This window comes from Leptomonas pyrrhocoris (assembly GCF_001293395.1).
Source record: "Leptomonas pyrrhocoris isolate H10 chromosome Unknown, whole genome shotgun sequence".
Classification (NCBI taxonomy): domain Eukaryota; phylum Euglenozoa; class Kinetoplastea; order Trypanosomatida; family Trypanosomatidae; genus Leptomonas; species Leptomonas pyrrhocoris.
This window is the reverse complement of record NW_015438373.1, coordinates 46,589-67,102: the sequence shown is the minus strand read 5'-3', so window position 1 is coordinate 67,102 and position 20,514 is coordinate 46,589. Positions and strand designations below refer to the sequence as shown.

General features: G+C 58.6%; 7 protein-coding genes across 8 annotated transcripts; all 7 read right to left on the bottom strand.

The window, feature by feature from the left end:
* Nucleotides 1-145: 145 nt before the first annotated feature.
* Nucleotides 146-749, bottom strand: ABB37_07095 (putative mitochondrial hypothetical protein; the record flags this gene model as incomplete). Its single annotated transcript, XM_015805608.1, has 1 exon — nt 146-749. Exon 1 carries the CDS (start codon nt 662-664, stop codon nt 146-148), a length of 519 nt encoding a protein of 172 aa, XP_015655614.1. The 5' UTR covers nt 665-749.
* A 602-nt stretch (nt 750-1,351) lies between these two features.
* Nucleotides 1,352-1,858, bottom strand: ABB37_07094 (hypothetical protein; the record flags this gene model as incomplete). Its single annotated transcript, XM_015805607.1, has 1 exon — nt 1,352-1,858. The coding sequence occupies exon 1, from the start codon at nt 1,778-1,780 to the stop codon at nt 1,352-1,354; it is 429 nt and encodes a 142-aa protein (XP_015655613.1). The 5' UTR covers nt 1,781-1,858.
* A 526-nt stretch (nt 1,859-2,384) lies between these two features.
* Nucleotides 2,385-8,427, bottom strand: ABB37_07093 (hypothetical protein; the record flags this gene model as incomplete). The annotated part of the gene is made up of 1 exon (XM_015805606.1): nt 2,385-8,427. Exon 1 carries the CDS (start codon nt 8,016-8,018, stop codon nt 2,385-2,387), a length of 5,634 nt encoding a protein of 1,877 aa, XP_015655612.1. The 5' UTR covers nt 8,019-8,427.
* Nucleotides 8,428-9,328: 901 nt separating this feature from the next.
* On the bottom strand, nt 9,329-11,472 carry ABB37_07092 (hypothetical protein; the record flags this gene model as incomplete). Its single annotated transcript, XM_015805605.1, has 1 exon — nt 9,329-11,472. Exon 1 carries the CDS (start codon nt 11,072-11,074, stop codon nt 9,329-9,331), a length of 1,746 nt encoding a protein of 581 aa, XP_015655611.1. The 5' UTR covers nt 11,075-11,472.
* A 661-nt stretch (nt 11,473-12,133) lies between these two features.
* Nucleotides 12,134-13,587, bottom strand: ABB37_07091 (hypothetical protein; the record flags this gene model as incomplete). 2 transcript variants are annotated; one of them, XM_015805603.1, is made up of 1 exon in its annotated part: nt 12,134-13,587. In XM_015805603.1, exon 1 carries the CDS (start codon nt 13,502-13,504, stop codon nt 12,134-12,136), a length of 1,371 nt encoding a protein of 456 aa, XP_015655609.1. In that variant the 5' UTR covers nt 13,505-13,587. The 2 variants fall into 2 exon arrangements, with proteins under 2 accessions (XP_015655609.1, XP_015655610.1); XM_015805604.1 differs by having other exon boundaries at nt 12,134-13,570.
* A 909-nt stretch (nt 13,588-14,496) lies between these two features.
* Nucleotides 14,497-16,947, bottom strand: ABB37_07090 (hypothetical protein; the record flags this gene model as incomplete). Its single annotated transcript, XM_015805602.1, has 1 exon — nt 14,497-16,947. The coding sequence occupies one exon, from the start codon at nt 16,945-16,947 to the stop codon at nt 14,497-14,499; it is 2,451 nt and encodes an 816-aa protein (XP_015655608.1).
* A 1,807-nt stretch (nt 16,948-18,754) lies between these two features.
* On the bottom strand, nt 18,755-19,391 carry ABB37_07089 (hypothetical protein; the record flags this gene model as incomplete). Its single annotated transcript, XM_015805601.1, has 1 exon — nt 18,755-19,391. Exon 1 carries the CDS (start codon nt 19,298-19,300, stop codon nt 18,755-18,757), a length of 546 nt encoding a protein of 181 aa, XP_015655607.1. The 5' UTR covers nt 19,301-19,391.
* Nucleotides 19,392-20,514: the final 1,123 nt, after the last annotated feature.

Below are 20,514 nucleotides of genomic sequence, written 5' to 3'. Positions count from 1 at the left end.
AGGATTATTCATTGAAATGAATAGCCCAAAGAACCCTAGTTCAAAAAGCGCGGACGGACATACGCTCTCTTTCGCCTTCTATACCTTTTTGTTTGTTGTGATCGCGGATCTCTCTTCCTCATATTTGGGCCCGGCAGCTTCGGCGTTACTTGTGAGACCGCATGCGGCGCTGACGGGTCTCCTCGTTCTTCTGCGCAATCAGCCACAGCAGCGCTGCCGTCAGTGTGGGCGAGAGGATGTAGCTCGCACGCGGGTCGCTGTGGCGAAATATGTACGCCATCAGACAGGTGCTCACCACGAAGAAGACGCTGTTCAAGAAGAAGAGCGTATAGCCGACGGCGACCTGCAGGCGCAGACGACGCAGCGGCTTCGCCTTGTCGTCGGCCACTTCGGCGAAGTGGCGCTGGCGGCCCCAGAACTCACTCTGCACCATGACGGCGTACGCCTGGCGCAGCATATACGTTGTAAAGGCGGTGATGATCACGTACAAGACCAGGTTCGGCAGACGGTGCCAGTCGAGACCGTTGATGGCGTGCGAGAAGTACACCGGCTGGAAGGAGGCGATGAGAGCCACCAGGACGAGGGACTGCTCCGGGTATTCGAGGCGGTTCGCGTTGATGCGGGCATCGAGGAGAGCTTCGTCGTTCTGCCGCTTGGGAGCCATTCTGATGAGCGCTCGCGCGTGTGCGTGTGTGTATCGATGTTACGTAAAGAAGAAAAGGAGAAAGGACAAGAGTCGCCGTGGGACTTTGGATGGCGGCGCCACGTGAGCAGCATTACGTGCGTGTGTACGTAGAACAGGGGAGGGAGAGGGAGACAGAGAGAGGATTGAAGAGACTTAAATCAAATACCATATCTCATATACACATTTAATAGGAACGGCAGTACACAGAAGCGCAGCCTCTTCAGAAAAATAGTAATAACGAGGAAACGACACACACCAGCGACGCAAGCTGCATGAAACGCCGAAACCGCTCGGCAGCTTCTTCGAGACATCTGCGATATATATATATATATATGTGTGTGTAGGATGAAGAGCCAGCACAACTTTCTCTTCTTCTCATCCCCTCCCACTCAACACTCCTTTGGTTGGGTGTGACGCGCGGCGGATTATCCTTTTCCCCTTTTGAGCTCGACTCGTTCGATAAGACACCAACGCTTCCACGGAAATGAGCGGCTCACCACGCCACGCTCGTCAACAGCGAGTAGAGGATTGCGTAAGATAACGATAGACAAAATCAAGAAGAGTTGTTTATGAAAAGGCAGCGAAGGAATAATAAAGAACACAGCGAGTGACGACGTCTCTTTAAGGGCACAACCACACAGTTACCCCACACAGCCCAGCTGCCCTCTACTGCAGCTTCTCGATGGCAGCACTGTACTGCTTCGCATCCTCAGCGAGCTCGTTCGGCGCCACCTTGATCGTGTCCCAGCCAATCTGCAGACCGGTGCTCGTGTCCCGCTTCGGGATGACGTGGAAGTGTACGTGCGGAACCTCCTGATGCGCCATGCGCCCGTTGTTCTGTAGAACATTGTACTGCGTCGACCCATCAGGGCCGGCCACCGCACGACAGACCTTCGCCACCAACAAACCAACATCTGCGGCGCTCTCCAGATCTAGCGCGTGCAGGCAGGCGGCGTGCGTCTTCGGGATGACGAGGACGTGTCCGCGGGCGAGGGGGCCGATGTCCATAAAAGCGAAGGCCTTGGACGACTCCGCCACCTTCGCAGACGGTATCTCGCCCCGCACGATCTTGCAGAAGATGCAGTTGGCGGCCATGTCAGCAGTGCGTCCCGGCGCGGGAGAGGGGAGGGGGAGGGAGAGGAGGAGGGGTGAAGCACGGAAGGAGTTTGGGCTTTCACAGGTCGATAAGGGGCCAGGCGTTCGCGCAGAAGGGGACGGAGTAGACGCAAAGGTAAACCAGAAAAGAGAAAAACAAAAGAGGTGTGGTGGAGAAGTGGGGGAGGGTGGGAGCAGACGCACAGCAGCCTTCACCGCATCGATGGGTTATCACGCCCATTTCCGCGACGAAAGGATGGGGGAGAGAGAGATAAAACAACAGACGTAATGGAGGAGGCCGAAAGGGAAAACAGACAAATAAACGGAGTACGAAGAAACTGATTTTGGCCTTTCACGCGACGATGCACACCGAATATCCACGTGACGGCTCTCATCGAATAATTCACGAGACACGCGCAGGACGATGCACATGAAGACAACAGCAACACAGCAAAGCCCTTCCTTTTCCCTTTGTTTTCTTCCACACGTGCGCACGTCCCATTCTTTCCACAGCAGGAGGTACACGAATACCAACCATCGCCATCCTCACAAAAGTACAATAATAGTCAAGACAAAAACAACATCATGTACCATGTGTGCCGCATCACACTACGTTGGAGCGACGGAAGCGGTTGGCGCGCCTCTCATGCGGCTCTGCGACACTGTCTGCCTCTGCGCTGGCGCTCGCAGCAGCACCACGACGGGGCCGTCGCGCCGAACGCAATCGCAATGGCGCCTCTGCGTCGTCGGCGTCGTTGCCGCCGCGGTTGGCGGTGGGCGGTGTGACGCGTGCCTTCGCTGTTGTCGCAGCAGCACCAGCGGCAGCGAGGAGCGGAGAAGGAGAGGTTTCTGACGTCGGTGCCGCCGCGTCTGTTGCCGCACCCTCGTCCAACGCGACCGCGGCCTTCCGCACCTTTCGCACCTTCCGTCCCTTCGTCCTGTGCTGCTGATCCTGCGCGAGTTGGAAGACGTTGCTGGCCGCCGCGATGGCGCTGGAGGTTTCCTTGTTCTCCTGGGCCGTGCGCGGGGTCAGCACGGCACCACCGGCATCCTCGCCTGCGACGTCCGTGTCCGTGGACACCAGCGGCTTCAATTCATCTGGCCGTCGGCGCACAACACGACGCCGTCCAGCCGTGCCCTCCGCTTCTTCGGCGGTATCGACTCCTGCTGCTGCCGTTGCCTTCTTACGCCTGCCGCTCGCGGCCGAGCTCGCTCGCTTCTCCGCGTCTTTCCTCTCCTGCTCTTTTTGGGCTGCCTTGGCGCGGCGCATCTCGTAGCCCTCGTTGCGGTGCTCCAGCCGCTGCACGATGCTCTCCGTCACGGAGCTGCGCATCTGCAGCAGACCCGCGCTGGACAAGGAGGACTCCTCCAGCTCCACATTGATGGCCTCCAGCGTGTAGCCGAGCGTGTGGACGGCGGCCTGCACCATGCTGTCCCGCCGCTCCTGCCGCTTGTCGCGTGCTAAGAAGCTGACGGCGAGCGCCGCCTCGGATGCGCCTTCGCGGCCGTAGGTAGCTGTGATAGTCTCGCAAACGGAGTTCGCGTAGACGCCTAAGGCCGGTGCGAAGGTCGACAGGCTTTCCCTCGCCAACACGAGCTCAGTGGACAGTTCGCTGGAGGCTGGGTTGGCCGCCGCGTGGTCCATGACAGAGTCCACTACCTTCAAGATGGTCAGCGCTTCCGCTTCCAGCAGCGTCAGCCCCAACACCAGGAAGTTGGTGCTGCACTCCACGGAGAGCTCAAACACGTTGATGTCACTCGTGAACGACGTGAGGAACACACGCGCGAGGTGCGCGATGAGGCGCTGCGTGGCGGCACTGCCGAGAATCGGCTGTCGAATCGCGTTGAGGGTCTCGTGCGCGCGGGCGATGCAGGCGATTGCATCCGCGATGTACGGCCGCACCGCCGCCGTCGTGTGCGGCGACACGCGCTGCCAGTCGAAGAGGGGCTGCACAAACCCTTGCCGACGCACCAGGTCCGTGATGGGCTGCTGCGCCAGCGCCAAGTACGTGTTCATCATGGCATCAACGGCGAGCTGGCAGTGCTCCTCCACGACGGAGAGATAGGTCTGAACGTACTGCTGTTGCTTGTTCTGGAGGTAGGCGGCGACTTCTGCCGGATTAGACGCCACCTCCGGCAGCTGCCGCGCGAGGAGTTCAAAGAAGCAGGGTGACAGGAGGTGCTCCATCAGAATAGGTGTGAGTGTCGTAGCGAGGCTGAGGGTGTCAGCCATGCACTCCACCACGCTGCGCTCCCGCTCCTCGGGCGCCACGCTGCCGTCCGTCGTCGCGGTACGACACTTCAGTTGTAGCATGTCCACAAACGCCAGCAGCAGGTGCGAGAGCAGCGCCAGGACGACCTCCTCGTGGTCCTGCAGACTTTCCATCACCAGCTTGCTGTGGAACTGGGCGAGGAATGCGGAGACGGGGTCGGTGGCGGTGTCGGGGCCGCCCACGGACGGCGCAGGGGACACGTTTATAGCGGCGGCACTGCTGGGGCGACGGGAGCCGTCAGCTGCGGTGGAGGACGGAGACGCCGTCCCGGTGGCACCGCCGCGACGCGATCGCATCACTCGCAGTCGCCGCCCTGCAACTCCACCCCGTCCACTCCCGCCGACGCCCCCGCGACCACCGCGGGAGGCGTGATCGTCGTCGTCGTCCTCCGCGAGGAGGTTCTCCGCCTTCACGGAGAAGAGATCGACGCTGTCGAACACCTCCGCGTCGCGCGTGAAGAAAGGCACGCACCGGTCCACCACCACCGCCAGCACGTTCAGTAGCTTGTGGACGACGCTGGAGGAGACGGAGTCGCGGCTCACGCGGGAGCGCACCCGCGTGTCGAGCGAGGTGTCGGTGCGCCGCTGCAGCAGTGGCAGCATCGTCAGGTACGCCTTGCTCAGCACCCCGACCCCGTGCAGGTAAGTGCGAAGACAGGTCGAGCGGAGCACCTCCAGCTCCTGCAGAAGGTTGCCGACCTCCTCGACCTGGCTGTCAGAGTTGATGGTGGCGGAGCTGCTCGACTCGGCCATCACAATCTTCAGCCGCAACACGGAGTCGCTGACGAGGCTCATCATACGCTCCCACTGCCCCAGCAGCACCTCATACAGCACCGCGGCGTGCAGCTCCATCCGTTCGTTGCGACTGTAGCGTGCGGCGTCACTCACGCGGTAGCGCGCCATCGTGCCGACAAAACCGTCTACCACGCCCTTGTTGATGAAGGTGATAAAAAGCGACAGGAGGGTGTTGGCGGCGGCGCTGATCATTTGGTGAACTGCCTGGATGGAGATGTCGCGCAGGGAGGCGGGGCGCGGTGGGACCGACGGGTGTGGCTTGGCCGGCGCCTTCTGCAAGGCCTGTTGCAGGGTGGGTATGAAGCGGAGGTGCGGCAGCGGATCGGAGGAGCTCGACCCCATGCCGGCGATCCGCGTGTCTGCACTGCGGCTGCCGTCGACGTTGCCGGCGGTGGGAGGTGCGTCTCCGCGCTCGCGTTGGTGCGAGTCGGACCGGTCCAGTGCACTCGGGATGCGGGAGTGCATGGTGCTCACGCCGCCACCGTCATGGCTGCCCAGCGTCGTGGAGGGAGACCGCTGCAACCCGTTGACATCGATCGCCGTCGCGGCGCCAGCCGCCTCTCCTTCTCCGTCGTCGTCGTCCTCGAGCAGTTCCGCTAGCATGTCCTTCAACGTTCCATCCGGCACAAAGTCGAACACACCGGCGTGCAGCGTAGTGGCGATGCCGCCCCAGTACGACCCGACGACGTGCTCCAGCGTGCCGACGCACTCGGCGCACAGACGCAGTGCAAAGGTGTTCAGCGACGTCGCCTGCGCCATCACGGCCGACTCAACGTCCGCGTGTGTGAAGAGCTGACTCAGCAGCGAGGCGGCGTGCATGCGGACCTGCAGGCAGCTGGAAAGCAGCACCGCGTCCATGTCAGAGGTGCCTACCTTAAACTCCGTCGTTGTAGAGAAGGGAGACTCCGGCGTGTTGAAGGCGTCTAGCACGCGTGCGACAAACATCTCCGGCACGAGGCTGGCGTGCTGCGGCTGTGCGCCTGCGTTGCTGCTGCTTCTGCCGGTCCCACCGTTGCTGGCGCCGAGGCTCTGCAGGGCGGCGTCGCTGCCTCCGGCACGGGAGGATTGCCCGTTACCGCCTCGCCTGTTCACCCACCCAAACGATGTGTCCTGCGAGAAGGAGTCCTTCGAGTTGCCAATGAAGCCGCCGTCCGCGGCCACACTCGCGCCCATGAAGGAGTTCGCAAAGTTGTGCCCAAGGGTCCCCATCGTGCCCAGCGGCGAGGCGGCGTCCTCAGCGGTGTCGACGCCGTTCGCCGCAGCGGCGCGCACTTTTCGCTGCTGCTCGCGCTGGCGGTGGCGCTCCTCCAGTCCGCGTGCGGCGTCCGTCTGCGCCTTCCACATCCACGCATTCGCCTCTTGCAGGAGGGCCGTCGCGCTGGAGTGGAAGAGGTGCCGGTGCTGCCTCTGCACTATGGAGATGAAATACTGAGCGGGGTGCAGGTAGGCTGCAGTGCGGCGACGTGCGCGAGTAACCCCAGCAGTGGCGCTCGACGTGTTGCCGGACGCCGGTGAGAAGGAGTCGAAGGCAGAGGAGGAGGCGGAGGCGAAGACGCCGGAGATGTTATTCGGAGACGCTGCCCCGAAAGGGTTGCTGTTGACGGGCTCCCGCAGCGGTGATGCTCCAGAAGCCGCGTTTGTAGCCGTCGTGGCTGCTGCTGCTGCTGCTGCACTGAGTTGGGTGCGCAGTTTCGTCAAGGAGTTCCGCTGTTGTTGACCAGGTTCCATCGATTGCTGCAGCACTCCACAAAGGTGGCGCAGCTTGACGGTGGCGATGCTCGCGTCCATCATCATCGACAGCGTGTCCTCAATCAGCACGGTGTCCGCCGGGTTCGCGTAGACGAGCTCTTCCGCGAGTTGTCGGCAGAGATACAGCGCGGAGCGGAGCAGCGCCAGCGCAAATTTGAAAGCAAACGTACTGCGGCGCGCGGTGCTGAAGGTGGACGCAGCGGCGGTGGTTGTTGCCGTCGCCGCTGTCTGTGGTGGAGCGGGGGAAGGAGTCCCACTTGTAGGACCAGCATGACCACCTGGAGAAGGGGCACCTCGGCTCTCATTAGCAACTGCAGCAGCAGCAGGTGGAGGCGTAGGTCGTGGCACATCGCCGTCCTCGCCGGCCAGCATGGTGCCATCCATCAAGGAGTAGGTCTCCTCCACGTACAACATGGCCCGACGCAGGTTTAAAATAGCTGTCTCGTAGTTACTGACCTCCTCGACGTGGTGACGACGCGCATCGACGTCCCTCAGGCGGACAAGCGGGGTGCCGTACCAGGAGTAGATTTCTTCATCTTGTGTGAAGACGAAGATCTGAGCGAGGTTCGTCGTCCCTCCCGGGTTCTCTAGGGTGCCGTGCACGGTGGACGGCCTCCCAGGGCCCGACCGCCCCTCTGCCTCCACGTCTCTATCGCTCCGATCATCACCGGCCTCATCGTCTTCGTCTTCGTCTTCTTCCTCCTCATCATCCACGTTGCTGTCGTCGTTGTTGGGAGCGCCGCCGCGCTGCGAAGACGCTGTCTTCCTTCTCGGACCGTCTTGTGGCTCGTTGTGGCTGCGGCTGCGATCGCGTTCGCCCTCCTCTCCCTCTTCCCCTTCCTCGTCTTCCTTCGCCGCCGCCGCTCCCTCGCCGTCCGCCGCGTCGCCGTCTTCCTTCTCGATATCGCTCGTGTCGGACGTTCCCAACGCCCCGATGGTCGCGGCGCGGCGTGACGCCACCTTCACCCCACAGCAGCCATAAATCGCACCGGGGACACCCAAGACGCTGAACAGCTTATCCAGCATGTCCTGGCTCTTGCGGCTTTTCTGCACCTCCACGAAGGTGGCGGTGATCGGCTGCACGAGTGCGTCGCAGCTGCCGGTGGCGCTCTTAAACGAGTTCGTAATGCCGTCCAACGCCTCCCCGGTAAACAGTTCCTGGTCAGAGTGGTAGACGGCGTCCATCGCGTCTTTGGAGTTCACGAAGACGGCAAGGTTATCGCGGATGAGCTGCTTGAGCGCTTCACCGGTGTCCTCCTCTGCCTGGCCGACCTTGTCAACGAGTTCGCCTTCGAAGATGGCGTGCGGCACGCCGGCGAGAACGCGTTGGATGTACTTCTTGGGTTGGAAGGCGTGGCTCGTCACGTCCAGCACCGGCTCCTGCCGCTGGTTTGTCGCGTCAACGTCGAAGAGGTCCTCCATTTTTTTTTTTTGGACTGGCTTACTCCGCGTGGGAGATAGAATTGCACGAAGGAGAAATTATGAAAGAGACACCACTGGACCAATCAGGGCGTCAGCGCGTACAGCAGGAGTTTATGGACGCGTGGCACTTCCGGATTGACGGGTGCGCGGTCCGGGTGACCAGCAGGCGCCACAAATATAACACTAAAATAGCTCTGCTGAATTTCGGCCACACTTCTCTATAAGGCGGCAGCACGCACCCACCTTCTCACACACACGCTATGATCGTGGGGCCGCTCCGCTTTGCAGTGCAGCTTCCGCAGAACACCTTCACTTGGTGCGCTGTTGAAGTGGCACCGAGTGCAGAGTCCTTTTCTTGTTTTCTCCGCCTCTTCGTTTCTCGTACAAACGTGGGAATTTCCGCAGCGCTGAGGATTTGAAGAAACAAATATATGAAGAAAAGAGGAAAGAATACGAAGGGAGATGGAAGACGGTGGCTGTGCAAGTGCGGGGTAGAGGCTGCGGCTCGAGGTGTTTCTGCGGCCGCTGCATCACCGCCGTTGGGCGTCTCGCCGGACAGGAAAAAAGAAACCCTCAGTAGGAGGACGCTGAAGGAGAGAGGTGCGAGGGAGGGGGAAGGGAGCAGCGGGAGGAGAGGCGCCACCCCTGAAGCCACTCCGACATCGCTTTGCGTCTTCTCCACAACGCGCTGCATAACCGGGCCGCGTACACTTGGCGGAAGAAGAGAGTAAGCCCAACGCCAAAGCACGCCGTTTCATTTGGGAACAGTTCCTCTGGGAGCCGCAAAACAGCAGCAGCAACAACAACAACCGCAAACACACACACACACACACACACACACAAGCGACTACATCGACCACCACGTCAGAGAAGAAGAGGAAAAGTTGAGGACAATGCGGCTGGCGATGACGGTAGAGGCGCCGCGAATTGTCCATCCTAAAAAACAAAACAAAACAAAAGCAATTTTTTAATTCAAAAGCGCAGCAAAGACGACTTCACAAGCAGCTTCTATAAAAGAACGAGGAAGAGCACACACGGAGGCACAACAGCATTCTTTTCCTCCCCACCGCGGGGCCGTTCGTTTCGCTCCGTCGAGCAGCCCCTCAAAGCCCAGCCACACACACCCACGGAGAGACACCGCGGAGACTGAAGAGCACGTTCTCCGCTTTCCAAGAAACGACACTACACACGCAGATAAAGCAAACAGGCAGAGGAGGCGTCTCACACACGACGCCGGTGCAGCCTGTCGTCTGCGTCTTTATTATGACCCACTTTCCCCCCTGTTTTTCTTTTTCCTTTTCTCATTTTGTCTAAGCAGCGGACGCTCCAGCGGTGCCCTGCACGTCTACCGCCGTGAAGGAGGCGTCTTGCACCTCACGCAGCAAGTCCGAGCTTCGCGTCACCTGCTCGACGGCGGAGGCGAGCTCGTACGACGGGCGGGCGATTTGCTCTCGAATAAGATTGCGCATACGTTTGTTGTAGTTGAACTTGTAGCGATCCCGGTAGTCCACCAGCAGCGCTCGGCTCACCGCTTGGGTGTAGCGCAGTGCCTCCTCCTGCGTCCGGTCACGCGTGTTCATCAGCTGGGCGCTGGAGAGGAACTGATACTGCCCCAGGACCGTGTCCACCGCGTCCAGCACCGCATCGATCAGGTTGCTTTCGAAGCTGAGACGCATGCACACGTTCACGTACTTGCGCTCGAGAAAGTCGCGGCGCTTCATGGAGACGGCATCGATCAGGCGGGCCGCGAGGTGGTGCTGCTCGCCCAGCGACGCAAAGGCCGGCGTGGAGCGCAGGGTGAACTCGTAACTCTCGAACGACTGCGCCACCATCAGCTGGGCATCGTTCGTCTGCGTCAACGACGCCAAGTACTTCTCAAAGCAGCGCGACGACTCCTTCATGGCCTGTTGACGCCGGGTAAGCTGCTCGCACACCCGCACCCACGCACAGGCGTCGGACTTCGCTTCGGGCGGGAGGTAGGTCCAGTCGTAGGTGCCAGAGGACGACGTTGTGGGCACGGGCATGTTGCTGCTGCTGCCACCACCGCCTAGCATGCTTTCCGATGACTCGTCGCTGCTCTTCGATGAGAAGAAGAACCCGGCGATGGAGCGGACGAAGCTGCTCGATTTCGCGGCGATTTTGTTCGCCGTGTAGTCGGTGAAGCTGCGGTGCCGCCGGCTGCACTCGTGGAAGGCGCGGTTGGCCAGCCGCACATCACGCAGGGCGGCCCGCATGCGCAGCAGCGTCCCCGTTTCGAAGGTGTCTCGCGGGTCGAGGAAGAAGGGCGCGACCCACTCCGAAAAGAAAATCACCTCCGGCATGGCAGCCACCTCATACAGAAAGAACTGCAGCTTGTGCCGCTGCGCCGCGAAGGCATCCGACGCGCTGAAGTAGGTCTCGATGTCGCCCACACTTGACTTGCGCGGCAGGGGCGGGAGGATGAGGGTGGGGAACTGGTACGTGAGCAGCTCCCGCAGGTCCACCACCTCGCTGTAACGACGCTCCACCGTGGCGGAGTTGCCGCGGGACCAGTCACTCCGCTTCACACCCATGTCGATGCCCGTCAGGTGCGGCGCGTCCAGTGGGATATCCGGCACTGTAAAACTCGCGTCGTTGTCCACCAAAATCTCCGTCGTGATCGGAAAGTACGTAATCGCCCGCACCACTTCCTTGCCTTTGAAGGCCGGGTCGACACGGAAGCGGGCTAAGACGACTCGGCTGGGGTGGCCGGCCTGGACGTGGATCGTGACGGAGTCGTTGAGCGTCGTGGCGCTGGCGACGGCGGCGTGCGGGGACGACAACGGCGTGAAGACGGAATGCCCAGCCGGCAGCATCTCCACCGTTGCGGCGTCATTCGAGGCGGCGTTGCTGCCGGTGTGGATGGTGGTCATCGTTGTGTCGTAGCCGTGGATGGTGGTGCTTGTCGTCGCCGCTGTGTCCCTCGTTGGGGAGTTGGTGGTGTGTGGAGAGAGGTGCGGCGGAGGCGTCGCCGGGGCTGCAGGGGACGCCGTCCGCTGGTACTCCGCTTCGAAGGGGTTTTTATTGTCGGAGAGCATCGTGCAGCTTCCGTTTAGGGCGATTCTCGCTTTTTAAAAGAGGGGCAAAGCGAAGAAGCTAAAGCGGCAATCGCGATCGCAAAGCAAAAGGACGGACGTAAGAAGAAAAAAAGAAGAAGACAACGAAGCTCCACGAAACAAGCAAAATAACAACAATAATAATAAAGACGTAAGAGACACACTTTCCGATAAACCACCAAATACTGTTGAGGCGCTGACGCAGAACACACGCGGTAGAGGAGATCAGCGTAGATAGCTACGAGAACAAAGAGCACTATATCACAGAATAGGGAAGAAAGAAGTGTGGTGGCACTAGTTATAGTAATGCTACTAATAACGACTTGAGTTGGTGTTCGCAGCAAAGCAGGCTGTGAGCCGTGAATGACCAGCTACCCACTTTATTCATTCATATTGAGGTGCAGAAGATGACCCGAACAGAGGGGAGAGAGAGAGAGGAGTAGCGAGGAGAAACGCCGAGCCGACGGTGGACGACATTCAGTTACTGCCACAGGGGCAACAACGTGCTCGATGGAAGGTTTTCGATCCCACAAGCCGCACGCTACATATTCAGGAATAGGGCGGCTTCAAGGCTCTTTCTTTCGTTTCTTCTTCTGCTTCTCTTCTAAACTCCGCGCGTTTCATATCGCCAAGGGAGCCCGCTGCAAAAAGGCAGTGGCCTCGCGTCAACGAGCTTGAAGGTCCTTCTTTTAGCTGTTTTTATTATTATTTTCCTATAGCTTTACATTGCGTTTGACCAAGTTCACATCCTATGTCCTCGTTTGTCGCTGGCACTCGTCGCCGCGGTTGGAAAAGAACGCGGCTCCATTGAGCGACGCCACGCGCCCCTCCCCCCTTTTGGGAGGGAGAAAACGAAGGACAAGAGGGAGCGGCAAAGATCACTGACATACACGTTGAATACATCTGAGAAAGGAAGAATAGAGAACAAATCGACACGAGTGTTTACGCACCTGGCCCTCCCCCCCCCAAAAAAAAAAGAGCCTTTTCCCTTTACATCATCAACAAGAGGGGTGAGGCACACAAAATAGCATCTACATACACCTACTGCGGGTAGTGGCTCAGTTCGTGCTGGAGCGTCACCATCGACGCCTCGTGCCGATGGATGACGTCCGTCAGTTCTCTGTGCCGGTCCGTGAGCTGCACCAGGCGGGTGCGGTACTCCCGAATGACGCCTTTGCGCCGTTCGTAGTCCAACAACAGATCACGCGAGCCGACGAGCGGCATGCGCTCCTTCATTCGAGTGTTGGCGCGCAGGTGGGCATCGCGCCGGCGCTTCGACTTCGCCAGCTGATCGCGTGCCTTGTTGAGCTCCTCATCGGTGCTCGCCACACTCTGTCGCAGCTCCGCGTTCTCCTTCCGCACGCAGTCCAGCTTCTCCCGCACGTGGGTCGCGATGTGGATTGTGTTCGTCACCTTATTCCGCAGCTTCAGCACCTCCTCCGAGCGCTCCTCGATCTTCTCGTTCAGGTTTGTGTTTTCCACCTTGAGCTGCTCAAAATCGATGAGAAACATGTGATGATCAGCGCCGTTTGGCTCCCTTTCGTCCGATGCACTCGCCGCGGCAGCCGACGAGCTCAGCGGTGGTGCGGCTGCCGCGGCGGCGGACGTTGCACCACCGCTGTTTCCGCGCCCCTTGGCGGCCCGCCGCAGTCGCTGCAGGCGGTTCTTCAGCTGCAGATACCGCACCCGCGCGGCGTGGATGGCCGCCCGCTCCTTCGCCTCCCGCTCCACGTACTCGGAGATCGTCTTGTCGGGGATGGGCCGGTTCGACCGCATAAAGCGCACATTCGCCGCCAGCTCTTGGATGTACTGCTGGAAGTTGTTCTCCTGCATCGCGGCCTCTTCCATAATCGGGGCGTAGCGCTGCCGCTGCAGCTCCAAGTCTCTCTTCAAGGCCGCACTTCGACCCGCCACGCGCTGACGTTCCTCGGCGACCTGCCGCACCAGTGCCCAATACGCGCCCTCCGCCTCCGGGTTCGTTAGCTGCGTCACCTCCTCCTCGCCATTGCGCCGGCGCTGTTCGGCGTAGTGGCGGGATAAGATCTGCTGGTAGTTTAAGTTGCGGTCCAGCAGTGCCTCGCGCTCCGCCAGCAAGTCGCCGTACTCGGTAATGCAGACCTCACGCTGTTCTTCGGCGGAGTGGAGGGTGTCCGCGGTGTCGTCCCCGCCTCCGCCGGCGTTGCGCGAGGAGACGCTATCGATATCCCCCGAGGTAGTCCCATGGAGGCCGTAGCCCTCAAAGTGAACGAAAGGTGCCGCGTGCGGCGAGCCGAACGGGCTGCGCTGGGCAGCCGCCTCCCGCTCACGGAGGCACTGCTGCTGCCGATGCTGCTTCCATCGCTGCTGGATAGCGACGGCGGCGGCATCTTGCCGCGCCTCTTCCTGCTTTCGCTCCTCTGGATCGCTGTACATGGTGCTGCGGCGGGCTGTGAACGAGAAAGGTACCCCCAGAAGGCAAAGATAGCAAAGCACAGCGCTGTCGAGGGGACGGTGCTGCCCCATAGCAGGTGCAGGGGAGGCAAGAGGGGGTAGAGGAATAGGGGGAGAGAACACATGGGAGTCGAAGAGAGGTGGGACAACAGACAACAACGATGGATGCCAACCTCCGCGCCATCATCGTAGAACCATTCAGCGAGACGGCGTCGACAGCTGCGTCCATATGCAGTCAGGAAAGGTGCATCATCCTCGAGCAATCTACGTGAAGTACCAGCAAGAGTCGAATCTGTTGCACGGAGTTATCAGAACAGATCCAGTAGCAAAGGAAGGCGCCAGTGGCTCTTGTCACCTCGTGGCGGAGACGAATAGAAACCGTCCTCCCCTCTACTTTGTACTCACCACCTTTTCATACTTTAATATTTTCACAAATCACGTTAACAAAGAAGAGAAGAAAAATGAACGGCAACAGCGTGTGAACGCGTGCACATGTGTGTGTGTGTACGCGTGTGTACGTGCAGTGAGGAAAACCGCACCGACAAGCATTTCGAGACGCACGCACGCGACACGGAACCGACAAAGCCAGGCCGACAAACGCAAGCACACACACACACACACACCCACACACGCACCAAACACAAAGGAGATGAAAATGCTGCTGTGGAGTCAATGCGTCAATGGTAAGGAGAAAAGTAATAAAAAGAAGATAGCAAAAGAAAACTGCCACCATGACTGGGAATCATCCGGTTGAAAAGCTGACGAAAAGAGAGCACAGCTCTGCCTTTACGAGATTGTATGCGAAGAGTGAAAAGCGATGTGATGGCGGCCGTTTGAAGAGAAGAAAAATAAGAGGAATGACCCGTCAATGAAGCTCACAGCAGCCGTAAACTCTGCTGTTTGCCAAACGATAATAAAAGAAGAAGGGAGTAAAAAAAAATAAGGAGACCTTGGCAGTTAAATTCCTCCTGTTATTACGCTGCGACTCCACGGTGCGTGGGTGTCTGTGCAGCGAACATATCCCCGGCGGAGCGAGAAAGACCTTCACCGTCTTCCTTGTTGTTGCTCTCGTCCTCGTCCTCCTCCTCACCAAACACCGCAACGCGGATGGCGTGCACGGCCGACTCTAACTTCTCCACATCCCCGGCAGCGTTCAGCACCTGCACCTGCGCTCGGTCTCGCACCAGCATAATCTCCGTCTCGGTCGCCTCCTGCAGCTGCCGAATCGTCGATCCACGCGTCCCGAGCAGTCGACCCATCGCATAGTCGGGGAAGTGCGAGATAAGCCGCACGTGGGTGGCGCTGTAGTCGCGCAGGCAGGCCACGACTTTACTTGTCGCCGCGCGGGCCTCGTGCTCGCTGCAGGAGCTGACGGTCAGCCGCCGCGCTGCCCAGTCCACGTCGATGCGCACCGGAGAGGCGAAGAGAGATGGTATGTAATCGAACAGGTTCTTGCCGTCCCACTTCCTGTTACGGTTCGTCATGAAGCTGCGCAGGATGTCGAGAAACGCCACGTTGATGGAGAAGGGCTCGTTGTGTCGGAGTAGCAGCTTCAGCAGGCTGTAGGCGTTGTTCACGGCGTCCGGTGAACCGCGCAGCATCACGCTGCCCTCCGCGCGGAGCGGAACAACTTGGTCGCACTGCGTCGCGCGTCGCACCGCCTCGAGGGGTGTGATGTACGAGGAACCTCGACGCATCAGCGTCGGCGAGCGCACAGTGGGCGTCTGCCACTCCTCCACTTCGGACGGTGCGACGATCGGGGAGGTTAAGAAGTGCAGCCGCTTGAAATCCGCCGACACCGTCCGCTCCGTCCGGCGCAGCGCCACGACGCGCTCATACGCCGACTTCACCGCCTCCTCCGTGCCCGTCAGCGTGATGGCGCCGCCGCTGCACTGCACGTGCGCGTTGGTCTCCTCCTCCAGCCGGCGAATCGTTGCCCCGCGTGGTCCGATGACGGCGCCGATCCACGCGTCGTCGGCGAGGACCGTCTTCGTAGCGCCGTCGCCTTCGCTGGTGGCGCAGCGGCAGAGAGCGAAGGCGCGCTCGATCGCCTCCGGCGTGCCCGTCGCACGCACTACACCGTGCTCCCGGTCCACCCGCAGTGCGCGGACACCGCTGCTGTCGCTGATGCACGTGATGTTGCGCCCTCCGCGACCAAGCAGCGACGGCAGCGACGCCACCGGCAGCGTCATCTCGCGCAGCGTGAAGGTGTCCAGGTACGCGCAAATAGTCTCACGTGCCTCCGCGACGTCGTGGCGGCGGCCGGTGATGGTAACACCGCTTTCATCCATCTGCATGCGCACGTCGTACTCGTCCTGGAAGCGCTCCACCGTGGACCCGCGCGGGCCGATGAGTTCCTTGCGGAAGTGTGGTTGCGTGAAGAGCAGCGTAGAGGACGCGTTCTTCGCCTCCTCATCTTTCATGATGGCGGTGATCGCGGAGATGCAGGCCCGCGCCTCCGCCGCCCCGCCCAGCACAAACCCATGCCCCGGCGGCAGCATGTCGACGCAAATGGCAACACCGAAGTCTTCCTGCAGCTGCCGCAGCGTTGCCCCGCCGCGGCCGATAAGGGCTTGATGGTAGGCCGTGTTGTACGTGAAGTGCTGCGACGCCGGGAACAACTCCGCACGGATCGCTGCGAGTCGACTCTCTACCTTCTCGAGAGCGGCGTCGATTTCTTCCTGCTGCGCACGTGTCGCCTCGACCTTCTCCGTGTCCCCCTCCGTCCCGGCGGCTGCGCGAAGTTTCTGATTAGCTGTCTCGAGTTCGTCGAAGACGGCGTTCAGCCGCGCATGTAAATCTCGAAATTCCTCGTCGCGGGCGCTGCGCTCGGCGAAGTCGGGAGCCGACGCGCTGAACTCCGCTCGTGCCTTGGCGTACTCCTCTTCCTTCAGCAGCCTCTCCACCTCCCTCACCGCAACTTCCTTCCTGCACCTCTCCACAACCTTCTTCTGCTCCGACGTCTTGGCGGCGCCGCTGCCGTTCTTCAACTTTTCCTGCTCCGCCAAAAGGCGCGTTTCGGCGACACCGGAGGCGTGTGCCGCGATGCGCATCTCACACTCGAGATCAACAATTTTGTCGCGGGCGGAGGCGCGGCTGCCTCGGCGCTCTCGCAGCTCTTCGAGGGCGCCGAGAAGGCGTCGGCGTTCGATGTGCAGGTAGTTGATTTTCTCATCGAACTGCTCATGCGCTTTGTTCTTCACGACGTTGCGGTTGCGCAGCAGCGTGTCGAGTTGGGCTTTGATGCTGCGCTTCTTATCGCGGAGTTCGCCTTGCTCGGCACGCAGGCCTTCTTCTTCTTTGAGGGCTTCCAATACCGTCGTGTCGGTGACCTCGCGCAGAAGCATCGAGTTGGGGTAGCGTGGCGGAGGGTTCACCGCCGTCACCGCCGACTGCGGGGAGTCGTTGGATTCCATCCGGTTCATTTCGAGACTACGGCCTTCGCGGAGGCGTCAAACTCCTTTCGTTTTTTTCTCCTTTCCAAATGCTCTGCCGAACGTGACGAGAGCCACTTGGCAGATGCGTGCTCCAGCCGCAACGCCCACAAAAGGATTTACTACGAGAAAAAGTGCTGTCACCACGTGAAAAGAAGATAAACAAAACGCGGAAATAAATAAAACAAAAGAGATAAAGGATGAGGCTTACAACGAAGAAAGACAACACACGAAAACTCGCGCCGAGCCGCTTCTCAGTCTTGTAAACCGAGAGCAGTCAACGCAAAGACCTCCCCAACCAGAGTTCTGCACAATAAAATGAGGTGTGCTATTACAGATATATTTTTGTACACGTCGAGATAGCGAAGAAACAATATGAGGAAACAAGGAGATGTCCGTGACGACGATCCTTTCAATGAAATTGCTAGAGTGCGAAAAGAAAACAACAGCAGTAGCACCTCCCCCCAAAAATGTACTATATAAAATTGAAGGTGAGCGCTACACTACTGCGCTTTCCCATATAAAAAGAACAGAAGATAAATCAAACAGAGTATGTCACACATAGGCGTTTGGCGAATGAAAGCGGTGCCGCGCACAACGAAAGAAGCAAGAGAGAGAGAGATAGAAGAGACCGGGAAAAAGCATAATCAAAAGAAAAAAATAACGGCGAAAAAGGTGTTTAAACAAGAGGAGAAGTTCAACAGACACACAAGCTTACTTTTGCGCGTCAGCACAGGTATCTTCGTCCTCTTTTTTTTTTGGTATATATATATATATATATATATATACTTACTATACTACCAATGGCAATTGAAGAACGTGGAAGGCTATAAAAGAAAGCAAGGAAGAATAATAATAATAACAATGAGAAAGATTGTAAAGTCGCAAACGTGGAAATCCGAAGGCGGATTTGATTCGCTGACAGACCAAATTTTGATAACGTTTCGAGCTCTCTTTGTTCTTTAGGCGCGCTGGTTTTTACGGAGGCCGAGGCGCGCAATGACCCTGCAAACAGTCAAGCGACCCTTGATGCTTCAAAGAGGGGCAATGCGAGACGCGCGTTGTCTGCGATAAACAACTCCGCGTTTGAGTAAACACGCACGTACACCCTCCCCCCTACCACACACACACACACACCAAGAAGGTGAAAGGAGCGGAAATGTTAGTTGTTCGGTGGGGAAATGAAGAAAGAAAGAAAAAAGGCGCAGGTGCGTGCACCTCCCCGTGTTGCTCTGCCTATGAAATGCGCTGCGTTTCGTGTCAGAAAACCAGAGAGAAGCGCGGGGCGTGTCCGAATTGCGGTCGCGGGACGACTCACAACCGCAGAAGAATTAGAGAAAAAACACGCGATCAGACGCGATAGGGAGAGACAAATACCAGCAGCAGCAAAAAGGAGGAGGATAAGAGAAGTTGAGGCAGACAAGTTTAGCGAGGGATGGCATACTTTTAAAATCCAGCGTTTCATTGCGGCCAGCACCGTAAAGTGGCGCTCTGACGGCAGTGCTCCACGCTGGAGGAAGGCGAGTGTGTGAGGCCGCTTTCACAAGTCTGCCAACGAGAAAGAGAAGATCGTATGCAGTGAGACGTGAAGGCGTGTTAGAGGCTGAATCTTCCAGCTATTCTTCTTCTTATCAATTTCGCTCGAGTAGAAATCTATGTGCGTCATAAGCGATGCAGTAGCCCTCACAGCGTAAACCAGTCTGCAAAGCATCTCAGCGCATTCTGTTCACTTCGAACAGGCCCTGACCAAAACCAAGTACGTTTGCGCCTTTTCCCTTCCTTTCCTTTCTACACCAGCTTAATCAGACACCGAGGAGGTCCTGCTCAAGGCGGAGACCTCGCTGGCCGATGCGTCGCTGGAGTTATCGTTCTGCGGAGACCCCAACGCATCCGCCGCGACCTCCTCCTCCGTCAGCTGCCTAACACTTGTCGAGGGCAGCGACGCATCCTGCTTCGGCAAGGGGAGAGGGCTCGTCGGTGTGTTACTGTCGATTGTTCGCGGTGCAGGTGAAGCTTTCGCTGATCCGCTAGGAAGAGGTGAGGAAGATGAGGGAGGTGCAGCAGCAGCAGCAGGAGGGTCCGGCTCTTTTCGCAGATCCGGCGACGTCCACCCAACCGCCGTATGACGCTGCGACCTGTCCGCATCGCGCTTCTCCTTCGCCTCTTGTGCCAACTTCATCTCCATCTTTTCCAACTTTTCGAGCGAGTAGGACTTGATGGGGAGCAGCTTCGGCTTGCAGAGTTGCAGCTGCATGTACTTGATTGCGGAGAAGACGAGCCCGCTCTCAGGGACGACGGGCGCTGCCCACTCATCCTCCACCTGCGCCGCGACGGCGTCCTCCATTTTCAAAACACCAACAGCAGTAATAATAATAATACGTTTGTGCGGCTCTCCTTCCAACGTGCGCGTGTAAACCGCGGAATAACCATAACCTTTTGAAAAGCAAGATATATATGTATATATGAAGAAAGTTGGATGAAATGAGAGGAGTAGACGGGGTAGAAGGATAGCCCGCTGGTGCAGCGGCCGCACAACACGCGAAGTGGACACCACGATTCACATCGTCCCATTACTTCTACTCGACAACCGAAAACGCGATGTGGACGTGGCGAGGCGGGGTGCGCTTCGATTTCCTAGAGCACACGGAAAGAAGCTGCACCTCAGGCGTCTTTTCTCAACAACGTTTTTTTCATGAGAAACGCCAGGCAGAAACAGTCGAGACAGGAAAAAGAAAATAATCTCTATTCGTCTACCACGTCGAGGACGGTGACGCACGCCAACGAGACAGGGCGGTAGAACTCCGCAATGGCTGGAAGAGCACCAAAGCACGTGTTCTGTCCCCCCCCCCTCCGCTCTTCTATCGTTCCCGCTGATTACGATTCAGGTCCGTGTGTATTTTCGATGGAGATCGCCCTGCGAAAGATTTTTGAAGTGAAAAGACAGACTTCAGGCATATTTGTTTTTACAGTTAGAGGTTTTCATTCAGGGAACACACGCAGCTCAAAAACTTGAAAAAAAGAAAAGAAATGCCCACCAGCGCTCCTGTGTGTTTTTCTTTAACTATTTTGCTTCCTTCGGGCTCGGCGGTGTAATGCGCCATCGACGTCGAAAAGCCGGAGAGACGTGTGAGCACCGCCGGTGAAGGCAGAGGACACGTAGCGAGGCGTAGCACGCCACCGCGCTGCAACTCGGACAGCGTACCTTTCCTGTGGAACGCCCTCCACCGGCGTCGCGCGTCTCATCTTCGCACGAGTCACAAACACGACTCTCTCGCCTTTTTACGCCCAACACCAATACGAAAGGAATTCTTGTCAGCGCACAAATTCTCATTCCTCTCCTGCCGCTGTTCCTCTTATGAATTTTTCATTACCAGTTTTGTTTTAATGTATAGTTTACAGGGAGCGTGCGTGTCTCCAAGACGAGACGGCGACGTCTTCCGCCGTTACCAACACACCCTGCGAGAGAGAGAGAGAGAAAAAGAAGAAGAAGAAGAGAGGCGCAAAGAGCTGTAGAGCAACGCGCAGATCTGCACGCGACTTTCGGTGGTCCTTTTCTCT